Here is a 22,449-nt window from a genome sequence, read left to right as displayed (position 1 = left end):
CTTTAACAATTCCAGTCGATGCTACTGGAATATTAAATATACCTGTTAAATACATTTTTTCCTTTCAGTATATAAATTTTAATATGCACGCCATATCTCTCCAGCCATATTTCCTATATCAATAGTCCCCGGTGGCAACTTTATCTTTGAATACAAACTATTCTTGTTCAATATTTGAGTAGTGATAATGGGTTTTATTCTATAAATAACAGCCTTAGTACCCTAAACTACAGCCAGCATAACTTTACCATTTGCAAGAACTACAGTGTTTTATATTCCAAACAGCAATTTTAATGTTTTATTCATTACTAGTAAACAAACGCAGAACATATGAAGAAAACTTTATTGGTGTAGAATGGGTGAATGTGCTGCTCTGTTAGTGGAGGGTGCCCTCTGTCCACTGGGCTGGCACGCCTTCCCTGCTGAAGTTCAGGCTTCCAGGAGCCTTCTAGAATGTTTTGGGAATGCAAATTACATTTGCAGGGGCAATCTAAGCGGCCCAGGGCTGATGAAAAACTTCAAACTACGGAAGAATCCTTGAAAGTCTTCTTTTATTCAGAGCCAGTGTAAGAGGTTCTCATCTTCTCGGATGCTTGTCCAGTAGGTTACTTCCTAAACTTCTCCTCAGGAAAGGAAAATAACCCCAGGTGGGTGGTTGAAAGTAGCCTGGCTCAAGTAGGAGGTTTATTCTGATCCTTTTGTTTTACTGTAAATCATATGCGTTTTCAACTGTATTCATAATACACGTTTTCATGTAAATTTAAAAAAATCTACAAGTAAAAATGATGCTTCTTTAAGAAACACCATGTTTTATTATGTGAATTTCTGTACTTTTTGGTTCACCATGGCAAAGACCCTGATAAATCGAGGGTCTCTCTAATTTGTAATTTCCTTGGCCTCTTAAGTATTTTGAATCTGAAGGTGAAAAGAGTACAGCTCCTATCATAAACTGGCCAATGTGTGGCTGGGGTTTTTCTGTCCGGTTTTTGTCAGTCCAGCAGTGCAGCCATTTTTTTTTTTTTAAACTAGGAAATTTCATGCGTGGATAGAGATTCTACATTTCATTTGAATGTAACTCCAGGGTGAGTAGCAGTGGCCTTCTCCAGAGAGGGCACCCTTCTGCCTCCCACTTCTACCCTTTGTTGAAAGGCAGCACTCCTCTCTTTCAACCTCTCGGGTCTTGTTAGCATTTAGATTTGTAGCTCCCGCAGTGCATCAGCGCAGAGCTGCTTGGTCACAGGTATGCCGAGACGCTCATTTTCTCAGACAGTGGAGGACGATGTGAAAAAGTTTGGGAAGCGCCAAATTTGCCTTTTCGGTAACTTCATGCTGGGCCCGGCATCTCCAGGATGCCCTAGGTGGTGGGTTCAGGGAATCCTGTCATTTGAGGGCCCTCCTCATGTTTATAACAGGTTGTACAGTCAAAAGCCTTCTGCAGATGTCGATGAAAGACATCCCTTGTGCTTCTTTCCAGGTAGATCCTCTCTGTGAGGTCAAAGATGTATTCTTCAGCGAGTCAGCGTCTGCTGAATATAGCCCTGCTTATGTTGCCCGATAGGGATGGGTCTCAGCGGGCGTTATGCTCCCTCACACAGTGCCACCGACTGGACCCGAGCAGGGGAGGAGTATTTGGTGGAGATCTTGTGATTGAAAACATGGTGTCCACCTGCCACTCTGTGAAAAAAAAAAAAAAAAAAAAATGAGGGTTGATAAAAGTTACAATATGTGATTGCTTTTTAGGTACTGTTAATGTCTGTAAAAGAGCTAGAAATTTCCTTAAATGTATAATGAATTCTTTTACCAATTTATACATAATGAAAATCATAAACTCTGTGCTTCATATTTGTTTACTGAGAAAAATACCCGAGAAGAAACACGGAAGGAACAACAGTAAACACAGAATGGATGAAACTGTGATTGTCAGTAGGTTTGACATTTAGAAATTTAGGAGGCTTGTTTGCCCTGAGTTTCCAAATGGTGCTGTAACTTAATATACTTGACTGTGTTCAGTTTAATGATGTATATATTGTCCAATGCATTTCCCATCAGCGGTGAAGTGGATATGTGATGCAGAATATGTTACATTTTATTTTATCAATTGAAATACAGCTATGTCTCAGGACATTACAGTGGATGTCGGGTTATATTTCTGGTCCTCTGGGAATCTTTTAGTTTTAATAAGCTATGAGGATTATGGAAACCCCTTGACACTTGGGTTCAGGCATGGCTGTGCGTGAATGAGTGTGCTTTTGGAACACACACACAATACTTTTGAGATCACTTTGCAGAGTTTTCAAAGAACTGAAGATTAATAATCCGGTGAGATAAAAATCAGATAAAAACCAGCAAGCATCAGATACATTCTGCACAATTATAGCTCTCCAAGGGGCTCAAGATTGTGCTCAATCAACAGTACATGTTGTGATATGTTTACATCCAGATACATTAAACACTAGACTAAAGAAGAAAACATACCTTTTGGGAGTATAATGGACAAAGTAGACATGTCATTAAGGTCTGTATAAAATACAGTTAGAAGCCAGGAACATTTCTAGTGTGTTGTGCAAGGCTTTGAAATGTGGGACTTTGACCAGTACCGTCCAATAGAAATACAACACAAGCTGCTTAAGTAAGTGTAGCATTCTTAACTGCGACATTAGAGAATAAAAAGATGGCAGGTGAAATTACTTTTATTTATTTTATTTAACCCAGTAGATCCAAAATATTAGCCTTTCAACATGTAATAAGTATAAGATGATAAATGAAATATTTTAGTGTTTTTTTCTTTTTGTAAAAGGTTTCCAAAATCTGGTGTGTATTTCACACTTACAGAACAGCTTAATTTGGACCAGCCGCATTTCAGATGCTCAGTAGACAGACACACATGACTGGTGTAACCATCAGCAGTTCTTTGGCCTTTCGTTTCTGTAGTGCTGTGAAACAGAGATTTTATACTATTTCCTTTCGTGGCAATTTTTAGTTTATTATTATTATGCTGAAATCTGCTTCCTGAAACCTTTATTTTTAACCAGACTAGGGATTTAGTTGGAATAAGGTGGAAGGAGAATAAGTCCTTGTTGATTCACTGAATGAGTGATTAAAGTTCATAGCGAAAGAGATCAAGATGTGGATTTCCTAATAAGGGAATAAGACCAATGATATTAAAGAGGCAATAAAAGAGAGACTGTAGAAGTTATTGAAAATCAGGTCTAATTCTGGAATAGCTATAATATTAAGTAATTAAGTTTTTAAAAATAGAGCCAAATAATCTCCATAAACAGGAATTCTAGATGATGGATTTTCAGAATGAATTTTACTCTGTGAGATTTAGTTTATTTGGATCATGTTATTATGAAAAACTGTAAACCCATCTTCTGTCACCTCTCTCTCTGTAAAGGAGAGTATGACATTATTATATGTTTTCTGGAAATCTGGTTGACTTTAGTAACTATATCTTAAAAAAAGTTTTTAATGTTTATTTTTGGGGGGGGAGAGAGAGCGAGAGTGTGAACACACGGGGGGAAGGGCAGAGAGAGAGAGAGAGAGAGAGAGGGAGAGAGAATCTGAAGCAGCCTCCAGGCTCTGAGCTGCCAGCACAGAACCTGATGTGGAGTTTGAACCCACGAACCCCGAGATCATGACTTGAGCTAAAGTTAGGTGTGCAACCAACTCAGCCATCCAGGCGTCCCATACTAATACATCATTGTCGTTGTCATCTTTTTTTTTTTTTTTACTTGGCATGATTTAATACTATAGGATACCCAGAGAGGTTCATATGACTCTTTTTGTGATCTCCTTTGGGCTCCAGCAGATTCTATGGCTTAATAATATTACTTCTGTGTTTTAAAAAACAAAGTTGTAGTATCTCCTAAATTTAAAAAAAAGTAACAATAACTATTATTTTTCTTGAGTGCCTTGTGTAAATTGCATTTCTTAGAATATCCGGACATGACAGACATCTTGCATAGTGGGCATTAATATCAGCCCTTTTCATAGTTGTGGAAAAGCTGACTTTTAGAGAGATGTGACTTGGCCATGGCCATATAACTTGGAAATAGAAAAGGTAAGTTTCGAATTCGGAGCAGTAGGGGTGCTAAATTGAGCATCAGGTGAATAAAGTGATTTAAGGAAGCATAACTGCCCCTGACGAACTCTGCAGTTAGTTTTCCTAGTCCTACAAAGATAGGAGGGTTAACTGTCCAGTAACTTCTAGGCTTCTGGGATTGCGGGAGGGAGTGTTCTTGCATAATGTCTCAGAGAAGTATTACATTAAAGCCCTACACTAAAGACCAAATGCACTGGAAAATGAGAACTCTGTTACACTTTAATTTAGACCCTTTAGTCCGCAGAGCAGACATGGAGAAGTGNTCAGTGGCTCCTGCTCAGAGTGGAGAACGGAACAGGGGTCTCTTCAGTGGCTGCTTGATCCACAAAGTAATGCTACAGTGATGATTTGTGCCCTTGAGTGCTTGGTGGCATTCCTGAAATGCAGCCACATCTGTAGCTACATCCATTTGTTCTGGCACAGCGTGTCCGTTGGGCTTGCAGCTCAGAAGCTTCTGGGGAGAGAAACTGTGTCATGAAGAAAAGAGTGTGGACTTTGGGATCAGACGCAAGTGTGTTCGGATGCCAGCGGTGCAGGTTGATAACCATCAAACCCTGTTTCTTCATGTGTGAAGTGGAGGTTAATATCCTTTCTTCACAGGGAGGATCACCTACGATAATGTGTGTAAAGTGCCTGCCACACTGCCTGGCACATACCTGATTTGTGTATTATATTTTACTGTGGAGACACTATTATAAGTAAATTATACAAGACAAAGTGGCAGATTGATTTCTGAGCATTCCTTTCGGGCTCTGGTAAAACTGTAGGGGAAGAAATTGTTTACAGTCACAGATAGACAGTGTTATCATACAGTGCTTTATGGAACTGTGCTTAGAAGAGAAATACTCCCTGCTCACCTTCAGAATCCTCCAAGGCCACCTCCAGAGGATCAGTCACCGCTGGTGTGTCCACAGGCTCAGCTTTAGAAATAGTGAAAATCCTTCACTCTGTTGTCCCCTTTCGTTCCCCTAAGAATTTCTCTGCAGAGTGCCATATGGTAAAGCTATGAGGCATGCCAGGTCACAGTTGACACATTAGTTATCCATTGTATTCCTGTGCCCTTGGGAGGGAGAAATTTGGTTAAATGTTATAAGTTCCCCAACTCAAAGTTAGAACTCAAACTCTCTCAACGAGTATTCATTTATTTCAGTTCATAGCGTATGCCTTGTAGACTTGTGCATTTGTTTGCTTCCTTGTTTGTTTATATATTAGCGGGGAAGAGGGTTAGAGAGAGAGAGAATCTCAAGCAGGTTCCACGCCCAGCAAGAAGCCGGACAAGGGGCTTGACCTCATGACTGTGAGATATGACCTGAGCCAAAATGATTTTTAATGGTAATGTTGCAGTACGATAAAGTTAAGGAAGAGGACTAGATTGTTTTTTCCATCTAAGTTTCTTAAAAAAATGTTTATTTTTGAGAGGGAGGTATGGGCAGAGAGAGACAGGGACAAAGGGTCTGAAATGGGGTCTGTGCCGACAGCATTGAGCCTGACACACAGCCGGAACTCACAAACTGTGAGATCATGACCTGAGCCGAAGTTAGACACCTAATGGCTGAGCCACCCAGGTGCCCCTCCATCTAATTTTTTTTTAATGTTTTTTATTTATTTATGAGAGAGAGAGAGAGAGGGAGAGAGACAGCATGAACAGGGGAGGGTCAGAGAGAGAGGGAGACACAGAATCCGAAACAGGCTCCAGGCTCTGAGCTAGCTGTCAGCACAGAGCCCGGTGTGGGGCCCAAACCCATAAACCGTGAGATCGTGACCTGAGCCGAAGTCGGACGCTTAACCACCTGAGCCACCCAGGCGCCCCTCCCCCCCCAATCTAATTTGACACGAATGTTGAGTGGTCAGTTACAAAAAGTCAGCATACTGCTATGAATAGCAGAAACTCCACAAACAGAACACATCATATAATTTTCTTGCATTAAAAACTTCTGCAGTGTGTCGAGAGTTGGAGTATCAGGTGTATTTCTGATTGCTTACCTTCCTGTGGCTGAGAGTGCCCCATATCACTTCCCTCTTGATAATTGATTGGTCCATAAGTGACAGCTCACTTTGGAGTGACTCATGCATACATTGGACAGCACCCAATAACTTGGATAATCTTACTTAAAATTACGAATTGGTATGATCAACTTAACTCTTAAAGGAAAAAATTTTAAGTTAGCTTTTATGAAATAAAATATGTGCAAAAATTATGTAAGTTATAGGGTGTACTTCTGTAAATTTTCAGTTGGACACATTGATATACCTACCAGCAAACATTACCAGCCCAGAAGTCTCCCTTGTATCTCTATCCAGTCATTTTCTACCCTTCACATACCACCACTCCTTTGACTTCTATCACCATCTACTAGTTTTGCCTTTTTGAATTTTTTTCTTAATATTTTTTATTTATTTTTGAGAGTCAGAGACAGCATGAGCAGGGGAGGACCAGAGAGAAAGGGAGATACAGGATCCGAAGACAGGCTCCAGGCTCTGAGCTAGATGTCAGCACAGAGCCCAGTGCAGGGCCTGAACCCATGAACCGTGAGATCATGACCTGAGCCAAAGTCAGACCCTTAACCAACTGAGCCACCCAGGTGCCCCAACCTTTTTGAATCTTAAATAAATGGAATCATACTGGATGACCCATTGTAACTGGTTTTAAGTGGATTAATTTTATTCCACATTGTGTTATGAATTTTATTTTTCGTATTTATTACTTCTCCTTGCTATGTAACATATTATTTGAGTATGCCACAATTTATTCATTGAATTGTTGATAGACATTTGGGTTTTATATAGTTTTGGCTATTAAACATAGGTCAGCTGTGATCACCTTGTATATGTATTTTGTGAATATATATACTTAATTATGTTGGGTATGTACCAAGAAATAGATATTGGAATTATTGGGTAGTTAGATATGTATATGTTCAGCTTTAGAAGACTGACAGTTTTCTAAATTAGGTATATAGCTTACCCTTAATACCATCAGTGTATGAGAGTTTTAATTCTTCCACATCATCACTAGAACTTGGTGCCCTCAGTTTTGTTAACTTTAGGCTGATGGATTTGCAGTGGTATTTCATTGTGATTGAGTATACATTTCCATATTGACCAAAGAGGTTGAGAATATTTTCATCTGTTTTTTGTCCATTTTCAGAGTCCCATCACAAATTGTTTACTTATTTTTTTCTATTGAGTTTTCTGATTTTTTTCTGATTGTGTGTTTTTAATTGATCTGTAGAAAATCTTTATATATGCTGGATATTTTGTCAGATATATAAGCATTGCAAATATCTTCGATGTGCATGTTGCCTTTCCATTCTCTCTATAATGTATTTTGATGAAGAGAACTTCTTGATTTTAGTATTGTCCATTTTATTAGTCTGTAATTTATGATTAGTGTTTTTTGGTATCCTGTTTGAGGAATATCTGCTCCTCACAGGATTATGAAGATTTTCTCCTCTATTTTTGTTTCTAGAACCTTTATTATTTTACCTTTCATATTTATATTTACATTTACCTGGAATGTATGTTGTGAGATAGAGGTCAAAATTCACATTTTTTCCTAATATGGCATTCTGTTGACTGAGTACCATTTATTGACAAAGCCATCTTTTCCTAATTGCAGGACAGTACCACCTTTATCTCAATTAAGTGGCTGGTTATGTGTGAGTTTATTGATCAGTTTATCCAGACTTATGTATTATTTCCAAAGTATTTTAATTATTAGAACTTTATTATAAGTCTTGAGATAGGAGAATAGAAGTTCCTCAACTTCCTAGTCCTTTAACATCACTTAGGCTATTCTTATTTCTCTTTATGTTGACTTAAAATTTGTAATCTGGGGGTGCCTGGGTGGCTCAGTCAGTTAAGTGACCAACTCTTGATTTTGGCTCAGGTCATTATCTCACGGTTTGTGGGATTGAGCCCTGCATGGGGTTCTGTGCTGACTCCTTGGGATTCTCTCTCTCTGTATCTCTCTGCTCCTCCCCCATGCGTTTTCTCTCTCTCTCTCTCTCTTTCTCTCTCTCAATAAATAAATAAGTAAATAAATAAACATTAAAAAAAGTAAATTTTGGACTCTCTAGTACACACACACACACACACACACACACACACACACAGATAAATAGCCCTAGGATTTTGGTGCAGTTTTATTGAATCTACAGATCAAATGAAGAAGAATTTACAATTTAATATTGAGTTTTCCCATCCATGAACATGGTATATCCCTCCATGTGTTTAGGACTTCACAATGTCTCTCAGTAATGTTTTGTTTTTTCAGGGTAGCTGTTTTCAGTGTCTTTTCTGAAGTTTATTTTTAGGTGTTCAAAGCTTTGATATTTTTATTGGCTTTTAAATTTATAATTATAGGGGTTTTTTTTGGTTGCTTTTTTTGCTGGTGTATTGATTTTTGTGTGTTGACCTTGCTAAATTCATGTGTTAATTTGGATTTTCTATTAGTGCAATCATTCTGTGAATAATTATCCTGTGAATAATCACAATTTTACTTTTTCCTTTTATTATCTGTATTTAAAAAATTATTTTTTATAATATTGGCTGAAACTTACAGCATAAGTTGAATTGAGGTAGTGGTAACAAATATCCTTTTTCTGATTTCAGTGGGGAAAACTTTAACATTTCACCATTAAATGTGATGTTTGTGGTAGGTTTTAAAATAGATACTTTTCAAGCGCCTGGGTGGTTATGTTGGTTGGGTGTTCTGACTTTGGCTCAGGTCATGATCTCGCTTGAGATCATGGGTTCTTGGGTTTGGGCCCTGCATCAAGCTCTCTGCTGTCAGCACAGAGCCTGTTTTAGATCCTCTACCCCTCTCCTGCTTATTCTCTCTTCCTTTCTCTTTCTCCTAAACTAAAAAAATAGATACTTTTCAACTTAATGCAGTTGTCTTCCTTTTCTACAGGTTGATTGTTAAACAGTGATTAATCCGTGTTCATTTTATCAAATGCTTTTTTGTGTGATAATGCCGAAGGAATGTGCCTACAGGGAGTGATGAAACTCCTCCTAGAGGAAGAAAGAAACCTCAGCTTCTCTTGAAGGGTCATGGTCATCAACAGAAATCCAGATGTTGCAATTATACATAATAAATTCTTGAGACCACGAGTAACATGATGAAATATTTTAAATATTCATCTGTTTGTAATGTGCATTGGAAAGAGCAGAGGCTGGAGACACAGACTGACAATAATCCAGACTTGTGAAATGAGGGCCTAAGTGAGCTGAGGTGGTGAAGGAAAATTACAGAAGTCAACTGGAAGATTCTGGTTTCGGAAAAAATAAGCATGCTTGTTGTTATATGTTGATTAAAAAAGAATCTTAAAATCGATTCAAAGACAAGGTCCTAGGGTCTGGACATTAATGGTTTTCACAGACTGCAATGAGAAACTGGGAAAAGGGTTTGAGGGGGAGAAAGAATAATGACTTCCATATTGGATGCTAGTAAGTGAGGCTCTCTCCCATGGTGACATGCTAAACCATTTGTGTGTAAGGGAGCTGTCTTGGCTGCAAATATCCATTATCTGTCATAATTCCAGACATGATAAGAATATCTGGATAAAATTCGTAAGAACCTAAATGTTTCTTAGGTTATTCAGTGATACCTCTGTGTAAGAAAGAGGAAGATTTTGGTGGGAAATTAGGTTTAGAGATATTCATTAGGGAATAATAATGGAGTGTCTGGTAGCTGTACTTTCTCAGAGATCCCACAAAGAGAAAGCGCATCTTAGAACCAAGGAGAAGTTTGGAAGATAACCCTCTATGTGTCATAAAGCGTTTTGTGAACCTGAAAGTTGAAGCATATTGAAATTGGAGGTTTACGAGTAAAAATAAAAGAAATGCTATTATGGAAGTAAGCAATCAACAACCTTCAAGATGAAGGAAATGAGTATGTTTTAGACAAAAATTGGCATCCAGAAAGGTCTCTTGTGTGACGCTTGTTTTCATTTCGGTGCTGGTTGAATGCTGTCTGCAAATTAAAGTTGAACTACAGATTTGCGTGTGTACTTCATTTTGCCCCATTCTTGATTACTAGCAAGTTGTCATCTACTTGCTTCTCATGAACAAAATGCGATTATTTTCATCCTCCGTATCATGGGTTTTTGCAGAGATGAAGTAGGTGTCAAACCACAACACCTGGCATATACTGTTCCCCAGATTTACCAGTGCTTTTTTAGCAGGCTCCGTGGTTTCTCAAATAGCAGCCTGCCGCCTCCAGCCTTTTTTTTTTAGTCTTAACATATATGATATATGAGGCCTTTTTCATTTCTGAATCGCTAGTGATTGGGAAGGACATTTATTATATAAATGAGAGAATTAATAACAGTACATATGATTTGGTAGGGACTTTATATGATCTATTTTTATATTAATATAAAATTTATATTTTATATTAGTGTTATTTTAGAAAATGGACTATTCAAAAGCCTGATTTATTTCTGCTTAGCTTTATGTATGAGCATAAACTTTTGGTTATTTGCTTAATTTATTGAGATTGTTTATTATTAGGTTATGTTTAGTATCTTCAGAATCAGAAAAGAAACTAATGTAATTTAGTTAAATTTAAGGGCTGTGAGCTGATGGAAACATATTTAGCCAAAGTTAGGATAAATTAATTTTTCAAATAAAGCATTTTAATAGCTGAGGTAGCAGACTCTGACACAGGTCAGAAGTACTCATTTAAATGCATTTTCAGAAGTGGCTCCTTTACATTGAATACAGGTTATTCTGATGTGAAAAGTTAAATTTCTTTAGTACTTTTGCATACGTTTAGGTATCTCTGGTGAGGAAGAGGAAGAAAATCCTCTCATTCCATTCATTAATCTTTGGTTTCATGTAGAAGATTATACAAAAATTCTAAAATCTTAAGATCTCAAAAACTTAAATGAGTTCATAACAAAAGTGTTATTTTTTAATTAGGGGAAAAATCTTTGAAAACATTGGCTTTAATAGAGTATAGGGCCAGATTTGAAATGACAATCAGATTTGGAATATATTTTCCTTTTCTTTTATTGGAAGAGGCTTTGAGACTGTGCTTTTAATTCAGAAGTATTCACTTAATCTGTTCAAGAGGAAAATACTAAAACTATCTTGTTTCAATTGGCTTGCTTATTTTTTTTTTTTTTCCACAAATAGAGATACTACTGCATGCNTGAGACTGTGCTTTTAATTCAGAAGTATTCACTTAATCTGTTCAAGAGGAAAATACTAAAACTATCTTGTTTCAATTGGCTTGCTTATTTTTTTTTTTTTCCACAAATAGAGATACTACTGCATGCAGGATAATACCAAATTTATAAGAACCATCATAGCATAAAACTTAAAATCAGGAAGACTAGATCTTAACTGCCTATTTAAAAATCCTGGATCTGCTCCTTATTAGGCAGGTTACTTAACCTGTGTGTTGCCACATCTGTAAAATGAGAACAGTAATACCACCTACCTCACAAGGGTGTGAGGAATATACAAGTAGAGTAGTTAGAACAGTTTCTGGCATGTGCAAGTCTGTGTTTGCCGATGCTGTAACCACTTCTCCTCCTCCTCCTCCTCTTCTGCCTCCTCCTCTTCCTCTTCCTCCTCCTCTGCTACTGAGAATTAATACCATTGCACTCAGAGAACAATTTGAATTCAGTTCTTTGGCCAGCATCTTTCCCTCACTGTATTTCCCAAGATGTGATTAGCCACCTTTGGGAATAAAGTTAGAGAATTTAAAGGACCAGTTTTTAAAACTCAGAGAGGGGCGCCTGGGTGGCTTAGTCGGTTAAGCGTCCGACTTTTGCTTAGGTCATGATCTCACAGTTCGTGGGTTCGAGCCCCGCATCGGGCTCTGTGCTGACTACCAGCTCAGAGCCTGGAGCCTGTTTCAGAGTCTGTCTCTCCCTCTCTCTCTCCTAGGAAAAAAAAAAAAATTCATTAAAAAAATTAAAAAAAAAAACCTCAGAATTTTTTAAAGTTTATTTATTTTGAGAGAGAGAAAGAGTGTGTGCATATGCATGGGAGTGAGGGACAGAGAGAGAGAGAGAGAGAGAGAGAGAGAGAGAACCCCAAGCAGGCTCTACGCTGTCAGTGCAGAGCCTGATGCAGGACTCGAACTCACATACCATGATATCATGACCTGAACTGAAGTCAGAAGCTTAACTGACTAACCCACCCAGGTGCCCCAGATGTTTTTTTGAATGATACTGTTTTGTTTTGAGATTATTTTTCAGAAATGGTTTTGATACTCTTTGGCTGCTACCCCATTATTTTTCAAAATCATTGAACTTTTCAAGAGTATTTTTTAAAAAGATAAACTTCTGTAACTTACATCCACTTCAGGAATATTTCTCTACTCAGAGTTTTTAACTAGTGCTTGACTCTGTGTGTGTTTGCACACATGCGCACAGACGTGTGTGTACTACCTATGGGCATATTTTCATTGCTTCGTAATTGAATACATATTTTGAAATATCTTATTTATGAGTATTGGATATATTTAGAAATATTTTCAACCATAGAACATAGTAAAAATCATGAGAAAAATCTTTCCTAGTCATTTTTTTTGTAGAGTTAGCTTTAAATCACTTTAGTGTTCCTGATTTAGCATACATCATCTAAATCCCTTTACACTGTGAGACAGCATACCTAAGACACTAGAAGTCACACTTTCAGGATTGTTTTATTATTTACTTGAAATAAATCTTTCCACATTACAGACTTCTTTTCCATATTAGAGCCCCTCTTTAGGTAGCCTGGGCTGGCGTGTGTCAATATGCCAATTTCTAGGATGCTTATCCATATGAGTGTCCAGAGACTCAGATGTAAATGTACTAATTCCTGGTACATCCCCTTTCCCTGATGTCTCTTCTTTCCCACTATTCAAGACTCAGCTTAGTTTCATCCTCTGTGAAGTCTTAGTGAGTTCCTTCAACTTCCCTCAAAGCTCCTGTGGTGTTACTAAGGAGGTGACTTGATACAGGTTAGAGAGTATGGACTTTGATCACAGTTATTTTTTTTGTAAAATGTGGGTATTGAATCGTAGGTCATATGCTTTATACGTGAATTTATTAAATAATAAAAGCTCCTAGTGAGTGTTAAACATAAGGTAAATATTGAGTGGCTGGTAGCTATCATTATTACAGTTATTTTACTTATTTATATTTGTCTCACCTTTTTTTTCTGTGAGCTTCTTTAAATCAGGTTCCGTGGCATATGATTTTTAATGTCCTCAGTTCCTGGCATACAGGCGATTTGTGGATGAATTAATAACAGAACATATATACCCTGTAATAAAAATCACTATTATGAATCAGTGGACCTTCATCATCTGCTAGCAATTACTTGCATTAGATTTGTGTTGATATCCAATTTCAGTATTTTTCAGTTAGAAAAAGAGTAGTCTGGGCTAGAAAGAATCCTTGATCCTTATAAACAGAGATCAACCTAATATATCATGTGTCATTCTCAACAAATAGTATTTTGATTTTCTGTTATTATGTAGTCATGAGAGAAGCATATGGTTATGCAATCCATTTGACGGTCTACTAATTTGCTCATCATTGAGAAATACTAATTGATAATGTATTTATTATGACAGCTAGCTATCTGTGGTGGACCAGATTATGAGCTACATAGGGTAATGATTGTGATGTCTGAATGCCCAAGCTGGATAGATGAGTTCAGCTGGACAAAACTCTTTCTATGCAGACCTAGAACAAATAAAGTAAGGCACATGGCAAACCATAAGACATTCATTAAAAATGTCAAATAAATCCTCTTGTTTCTGTATCACTATATCAAAATGTCAGTAGCACAAATCTATTAAGTTCTTTGATCCATCTTTCACATTCTGTTTTAAAATCTGCATATCTTAAATTCCGCTGGGTTCAGATATTTGAAGAGATGAAACATAAAAGTACCCTAAAAATATCTCAAGTCTGATATTTTCTAATTATTGTTAAATATCTTGAGATTGCAAATTTCATTTAAATGTCAGCTGTAATTAAATGTGTGCCATTTGTTTTTCTACTCAGGTTTTACAGTTTGATGGAATGTTTTCCCCCACAATTTAATAAATATTTGTTTTATTTCACACGAATTAATTCAAAACTGGATAAGAGCAACATATTTTAATCAACTATTGTTGTGATGGGCTAGAAAATAAATGTACTCCCTAAGCAAACTGTTTACTATGCATTTGAACGGAATTTATCTTGCTTAGTATTGGCAAGTTAAACATAGAAGGCAATAATTAATAGGAAAGCCAAATGTGTATACTGCATACTGAATAAGGCAACTTACTTTTCTTCTTGCCTTTGTCACAGGTCTTTAGTGTATAAAATTTGTAATGACCTCGTAATATAGATGCCTTAATGTGTTCGGACAACACCCACTGAAGTGGAATAGTAGAGAAATTCTTAGGCTTGTGTGAATTGGCATTTTTAATTGGTACCAAATACATGTTTATCATGATTTTACTTTTTGGTTATTTTCAAAATTGTAAGCTTGCTTTTTTATGTATATATCATACAGCCACATTATACTTACATAAAGTGTCAGAAAGTGAACTCGCACCCTATTACTTCATTTCTCCCACCAGCCCCTTAAAAACTCCATGGATTTTACTATCTTTAGCAGGATGGTTTAAAGCACATTGTGATAGAAAGGATTAAGCGAAGGTGGCCCATGTTCCTCATACAGGAATGCAAACGTGTGTGGCCAAGTTACTTTTGGCAGAGTGGAGTGTTCTCTGCGTGGTTTGATGTGCAAATACAAATTGCACATGCCTGTATGTGCGTTGCAATCTAAATCACATAAATTAGACATATGAAGACAAAATTTAATCATCTTGTCTGTCCTTTGCAGTACAAATCAGATTTTTGACTGTGCAATCCCGATAAAATGGCAATTACACTTGAATATGAGCATAGCATAAATTACCTTTCAAACCACTCTGTTGAGCACAATATATGTAAAAGAAATGCTTAATTCATTTGCTATGGTTACTTTCTTTTAAAGGTTTATTTGTTCTCTGCATAGAATGATGCAGTGTAATGGAAGCTAAAAACAGATTAAAAGAGTAATTTCCATGTCAGTGTGCTTTTTGCTTTACCTCTTCTCTCTGAAAATGGGCTGTTTACTTAGGGAACTCTGTTCTTAAATGATTGCTCAAGCTTTGAGGCATACCTTCCTCCAAGTGGGACCTTAATTCGTAAAGTTTGCTCTTTCTGTATCATCTGCCGCTGTTGATGGTGAACCATTCCTGGGGGAAGCATAATCAGAGAAACATAAGGCTGGAAACAGAACAATTTTATAAATGGAAAATTTTCAATTGATTTCTGTGTAACTAATAGAATTCCATAGGGATTGTTATTGAACTTAGGTTATTAAAGACCTAAGATGCCCTTTCTCCTGTTTCTAATAGCAATTGCATCATTGGATTCTCTTAAAGGTTGGGTTGGAGACACTGTACTGTGACAGCCTAATGTAGAGATCCTGTGTGTATTTCCAGGACTTTCCTGTAAAAAACTGCACAGCCGTGGGTGACAGTGGTATCGAGGAAGTGTAACTTGGATTCCAGCAGGCCATTGTTCCTACTTCTCAGGAAAGTTTAAGTGGAAATAGGAGTTTGGGTGCTTGATTGTAAAAGTAAGGAATAAGGATGGTACGAACATTTGTTGAATAGTGTGTGTCGGATCATCTGGTACGTATATTGTATACATTCTTGTTTTCAGTGTTTGGAGCCCTTGCCCCCTAAGAAAGGAGATTTTATAATATAATTTTAATAAATGAGAAACAGGGGCATATAAAAGTTAAACAGCTTGCCCTAAGCCACATTCTCGCCAAGTGTTAAAGCTGATGTTCATTCTGTCTGGGTTCACGTTTGGATCTTTTCCATGACAGCACACAACCTTTCTCAGATGAAGTAGAGCATGCTGTTTATTTCAGTGAGATCCTGAAATTTTGGGTATAGAAGAGTTCTTGATGCCTGCATATCGTTGTCTGAATTGCCTGTTGAGTCAAAGAAAGGGGTGGACCTCTGTGCTTGAGGAAGGAAGATAATGCTAGAAAGTAGGTGTGTCATTGTAAAATACACCCAGGAAATAATCTACCTTGAATTTTTTTGTGTTTTCTTATTTAATTCATCAGGTCTTTGCTGCTTTTGTGTTAATAAACTTAATGGAAATTGGATTACTTATTATAAAATAGTGCTTTCTCTGTGGCACTCCACCTGTCCTAGTTGAGGTGATTTCTATTGAAAATTTGAAAATTTATAAAGTGACGTACAAAGAATACATTACAAATCATGAAAGTTATATGTCTTTCATATGTAGACATTATTTAGAATGTAAAACCATATGCCCCAAATAGAAAATAAAGAACTATCTTTTGCTATTTGTGCCGAGAGGCATCTCTGACATTGGATATTCATATAGACATAAATTGCTAACTACTTAACAGCCCATATTAGAGAAGAATATCTGAACACTAGTTTGTTTCCTTATAGAAAATGATGTTCGTGCCACAGAAATCCGTGTGTCTTTTCTCAGCAGTAAGATGTCTCATGCTGTACAAGTTCAGAAGATACAGTAGATGTCACCTGTCACCTAGCAACAGACTCCCTGCTTTGTGTCTCCAGCGTCTCTATTCATTTTAAGTCAAAATAGCTATGAAAACGTAGCACTTAGATTTGCATTTATCTCCAGAAATATTTAGATTAACCTTCAAATATTTTTAGTTCCCAAGATAACTCACTGCGACAGATAAAACAGAAATAACTTTAAATGAAAAAAGCCAACTTATATATCAAAAACCTTGATGCACAGGGAGGCCAAGATGGATTGGTTATATAATATCTTCAACTTAAACGCACCAACCCTGCCTGTCGGGTTCCCTAATCGGCTTTAAAAGTTATGTGAATATGTACATAAACCTTTATTACTTGACTTTTTTTTTTTTATCAGCCCTTGAAAACACAAGATCACAACTAATGAAGCAATGATTTGCAAAACTGAATCTAGAAGACAGAATTCCAGATGGGATTGCTGTACCATTACCAGAATTCAATTTACTTGAAACAGAGCAACTAAATTACCTTTGGGCAGAAAGTGGAATACCCTGACTAGTCAGATGTCTATAAACACCTTTAAAACTTGTTTCTCTGTCTCTATTTAAAGACACATAAAGGGATTTTCAGAGGAACTAGCAACAAGTGTACTTATAGGTCCTGAAGTATTTAGAACGTATTAAACACTAACCTTTAAAGATTGAGAACATAATAGATCATTTAAGACGTGAGGAAGAGCCAGCAGCCTGTTACTACAAGGTAATGTAATGCCGGCACCCCGAGGTCATCATTCTGAAGTGTAACTCCTTCTTCATTACATTGGGTCACATCCACTTTCATTCTGGCCAACGTCATTTCTGTTGTCCAGGATACTTTCTTTGAGTTACAAAGAAAGCTTCGAATTCCTTTTAGGAAATTTTAGGGGAGAAAACAAGAGTGAGGAAGTAACAGAATTTAGAAAATCATTCTTTTCTGCCACAGTTTCTGCAGATTCATCATTAATATGTGAATAGTTACTAATGGTTATAGGCGGCAATATTTTATTTAACAGTAAATCTGGACTTCTTTTCAAAAATGTAATACTCTGCCTTTTCTTATTTCCCATGCTTTTTTGTATTGAAATAAGTTATCAACCCTTTGCTTCTTCTTCACCCACAATTGCGAATCATTCTTGAAGCTAGGAAAGTAAGGACCAAAACCATGTGTGATGAATTTTTGATGAGGACAGTGGCCTTTAAAACTTCTGTGTTTTGAGAAGATTTACTGGATGTTTTTACAAACCTGTTTGGCAGAGTTGAGTTATCTTTTAATTGGGAAATTGGTGAGATATTAACTGTTGGAAATGTGCCACTTTCCCGTTTTATCCTGGCTTGATTTTGAAGGGATTTGGAGAACAACCCAAAGGCCCCTGAGCATGAGTAAAATAGAGAGTCATCTGTCTATTTTGTGGTCTCAATTCTGGGAAATCCTGTTTTCTTGTTTAATATCTGGGCCATTGATTAAAGAGTGGTATTTCTGACATGTGTGACAGCACAGATGGCTGTATAGACATTACTTCAGTCATGGTGGGTGGAGTAGACAGAACACGTGTTACTGTTAGCCTTGCTTCTGCAGAGGAGGGAATTGGGGCTCAGAGAGGTTGAATAAATTGTTTCAGGCCAGATGACCAGTGGATGACAGAGGCGAGTGTAGGGGTGAGTGTAGGGGTGCCTGATGGGAGCGAGAGTGCAAGAGCTGAGGTTGAACACTCTTTGAGGACTCTGAATTAAACAGAAAACAAAACTTAACGTTATACCAGGATTTCCTCAGATTTCAAACAGAGAGAGGTATATGTTCAAATTGTAGGTGGTTGCAAAGATAAACCACAAATAGCCCCGCCGAGATGTGGAACTAAGGAGTTTTGTAAGGGCCCTGACGTTATCTAACTAGTTACTTTGGCTGCAAAATTAGTCTCGGATCGTCATTGTCAAATGGATCTTTAAATAGTTCACGTAGTCAAGTCACAGAACTGTTTTTAGTACAAATTACATCATTGGGCTACTTTGTAAATCTGAAAATGCTATAAAAATGTGGGATATCGTGTTATGTGTAGTTCACATAATTTAAGGTTTATTTTAGTCAGCATATTAAAAAATTTTTTAACATTTATTTATTATTGACAGACAGTGAGAGACAGAGCACGAGCAGGGGAGGGGCATAGAGAGAGGGAGACACAGAATTTGAAACAGGCTCCAGGCTCTGAGTTGTCAGCACAGAGCCCAGTGTGGGGCTTGAACTCACAAACTGCGAGATCATGACCTGAGCCGAGGTTGGATGCTTAACCTACTGAGTCACCCGGGTGCCCTGTCAGCAGATTAATTTTAACCAAAAATACAAATTATGTAATGAAAGCCCTAGTTACTTGGCTAAGAAAAATTCACATGATTGATAGAAAGATGAGTTTATTTTATTTTTCTTCCATTAGTCATTATTAGGTTAACTTACTCACTTGACAAACATTTACTGATTCCCTGGAATGGGCTAGGTAACGTGCTGGGTTTCGGGAAATAAAGCTGGGAATGGCACTGTGTAAGCATGTGTTTCTTTTTCTGTTGGGAATGTAAATTGGTATAGACTATTTCAAAAGATATTTTGGGGGAAAAAAGTTCCTATTATTTTGATCTAGTAATTATTCTTCTAGAACAATATTCTAAGGCAGTAATTAAAGGTGCAGACCAGAGCAGCCAAGTACAGGGGTGTAGGATGAAGGTGCCTGGCTGAGGGGTGAGCGCCGGTGAAAACTTCCCCTGGACTGTCTGTGCCAGGCCCTCCCTCCTGAAGAAAGCCTGTCTGTCCTTGAGTCCTTCTGTGTCTGCCCAGAGAGGGCACTCTTTCCATTGCTTAAAGGCAACATCCAGGCAGGCAGAGGCCCCAGGGTATATGAGATTTACGCAGAAGAATGTTTAAATGTTATCATTAGGAGTACAAAATCCTAAATTATTACACAAAAATTAGGGAGTAAGTTATCCCTACAGTGGAGTATTAAGAATTTTGGATTGGTCATTAGTAAGTTGAATATCATGTGAAAATGGCCAAGGTATATCAAACTATGGAAAAAAAAATCACAAAACTGGAATGTAAGATTGAAGCCAGTTTTTGACGTACCTAATTCCTTCTGCTAAATTGGAACTGATTGAGCTAGATCTGTTTTGAAGACTAGAAAGGACAAGACATGTTTTATAAGAACATGGTGCTATAGATGACTTTTTAATTCTTTTGAGAAATATTGTATTATGATTTCATAATGTGAAATAGAATTACACTGAATTTCAAGAGATTTTTTTCTAGTTTGACACTGTAATATTAAAATATTATTAAAATATCACCTTTATATTGCTTTTTAGTAACATTTCTAGTAGTAAAAGCTGTATATATAAGAAAATGCATTTTGAGACATAAACATATATTTTTATATATATATATTTATATGTACCTATATTTTATATATACCTATATATATATATATAGAGAGAGAGAGAGACAGAGAGAGACAGAGAGGAGAGGAGGAAGAGGGGATGAGGCGGAGAGAAATTGATTGGTTTAAAACTGGAATAAAATTAAAAGCCAGTCCCCCTTTCAGACCAAGCCCATAGAAGTTATGAATTTGCTGCATTCCATTTAAGGCCCTGTGAGTTGAGTGAATCCTTTTTCTGTTCAGATGTATGGAGATACATGCAAAGGAAGCTTGGCCCAGGGCTACAGTGGTTAGACACTGGCACAGAATGGGTGCCACTAAGAATGGCAAGGCGTGGCCCCTCGAGTATAATTCTGAATTGAAAAAAAAAAGTCAACTGTGCCTACTAAGCTGGCTTAACGGAATGCCAACGAAAATTTGCCTCACGAAATGGAAATTCTGAAGCACGTTACATAATGCTGAATGAAAATAAACAGGGGGACTTCCAAGATCCATCCAAGTGATGCAAATGGTTTATTGTAATCCAGACCTTCTAATCCAGCAATATTGAACTGTATTTGGTGAGATCCAGATGATTCTGGGGGAATGGGAGCTTTTAAGAAGTGAAATGTATCAGATGAGTTTTTAAAAAGGGTACTAACCAATGTGGAGTCACCAAAAACTATTCATATTAATTCTGCTGCATAGCTGTATCACCTGTAAAGAGGAAAAACAAAAAGGTCATTTCCTCTGGAAGATAGCATTACTTTAAAAATCTCTTGATTGCTAAGAATAAGGGAGCCAAGTTCCCCAGTAGGTAGTACTTGTGATTGCTCTTTCATATATTAAATTTAGGTTTCAACCACTTCCTGCCATTTTCTCCTCACCTTTCTCTCTCTGATACCTGCTTTTCTTTTTCTTCCCTTCGTTGCTTGTCTTCATCCCGAGCTTCATTGTCTTGTGCCCAGGAGCTGTCCTAGTTGGAGATCCGCTCCCGTGCCATCGTCTCTCCGCTTTGCCCTTTACGTGGCTGGTAAAGAGCAAGCAGAAGGCAACTAAAGAAAAAAAATACTCTTCAGTTACTGTTTTTATGATGTCATTCACTAATCAAGAGCATAAAGGATTTCAGAATTAAGTGTTTCACCCTCCTCCCCCGCCCGTGGAAGATGCCCTCAACATGTGGAACTTTTTCTCATTATTTGTTTTTGTGTTTTGCTTGCAGGATCCATGTGACTCTGGAGACAAATGGATGAATGAATACCCATATGAAGAGGAAAACAATAAAGGTTAGTCCCATTTTCTAACTATAATGAAACTCTTCTGTTGCACGTTACTTTGGGGCAGTTTTTCTCATTAGAGCCCTTCTGTGTCTGAGGAGGAGGCAGAGGTCAGTACTTTGATCCATACATCTGTCTGTAAAGTGTAATTTTTTTATTTTTAAACTCTTAAATAAAAGAAATTTGCAAGAAGGCACCCCTCTTTTGTGCAAGTGTGGCTGTCATCAGTTTGTAGAACTTAAGCTAGAATTAGAGAATCCGCTTGTTGATGAATGTTAAGAAATGGAGGACCAGTGGGCACCACTCCTCCCTGGGACAGAGGAAAACAAAAGAAGCCAGATTCCGTGTACTAGACGTTGGTTCCTACAAGCGCAATCCTGACACCAGCACCGTGTGGCATAGGATTGCCGTCCATGTTTTCCTCTTACCAGCCCGTCAGCTTTCCTCAGAGGAGGGGGATGACTCGGGAAGGCTTCTCACTTTGCTACCTCACCGACAGGCACCACGCCAAATTAGAGGGGAAAGAAAAACATCTCATGAATTTCAATAGGAATCAAATTCTGGCCATCACTTTATGTGTGGCATTTCTTTGAGCTTTTCTCATACTACATGCTGGTTATGATATAAACATCATAGATGATACCAAAAAAAATTATAGTATGTTCAACGATCTCCGTTTCCTAAGGTGTTCACACCGAACTGGCTTGGTGCACAGACATGCGCCTCATAACCCTTGGATAGCTTCACAAAGCCTGGAGCTTCATATCTTCCTTCCCCCACTGCTCCTGTTCCTGTGAAGTCAGTGTACACTGTGCCATGTCTTTTTCTGCCAGTCTGTCCTCACAGTGGCTTACAAATGATATTCCAGGTTAATGTTGCCTTCTTCCCTCATCATTGCTAAAATTGCTCCTTTCTAGTATTTGTATCCGGAAGATTTTCAGGCACCTAGAGGGAGTATTGTTTCACAGATGATACAAGGGAGACTTCTGGGTTTATGGTAACGTTCTTTTTCTTAACCCTTGTATTGCCTACATGGGAGAATTTACTTTGTGAGAATTAATTGCACTGTGTATTTATTTCT

At 37.5% G+C, this 22,449-nt stretch overlaps 1 protein-coding gene across 3 annotated transcripts in view; it reads left to right on the top strand.

Moving 5' to 3' along the window:
* The window catches only part of KLF12 (KLF transcription factor 12), a 426,216-nt gene that overhangs the window by 119,479 nt on the left and 284,288 nt on the right, over positions 1–22,449 (top strand). For 2 of the 3 annotated variants that reach the window (XM_077761828.1, XM_077761769.1), the window contains exon 2: positions 21,314–21,377. The exons of the other annotated variant lie outside the window; for it this stretch is intronic. In XM_077761828.1, the coding sequence (XP_077617954.1) occupies positions 21,345–21,377 (33 nt within the window). In that variant the 5' untranslated portion in view covers positions 21,314–21,344. The remainder of the gene's footprint in view (positions 1–21,313; positions 21,378–22,449) is intronic. 3 annotated transcript variants of the gene reach the window in all.

This window comes from Crocuta crocuta, unplaced genomic scaffold (assembly GCF_008692635.1).
Source record: "Crocuta crocuta isolate KB4526 unplaced genomic scaffold, BGI_CrCroc_1.0 scaffold60, whole genome shotgun sequence".
Taxonomy (NCBI): domain Eukaryota; kingdom Metazoa; phylum Chordata; class Mammalia; order Carnivora; family Hyaenidae; genus Crocuta; species Crocuta crocuta.
This window is presented reverse-complemented; position numbering and strand designations above follow the sequence as displayed.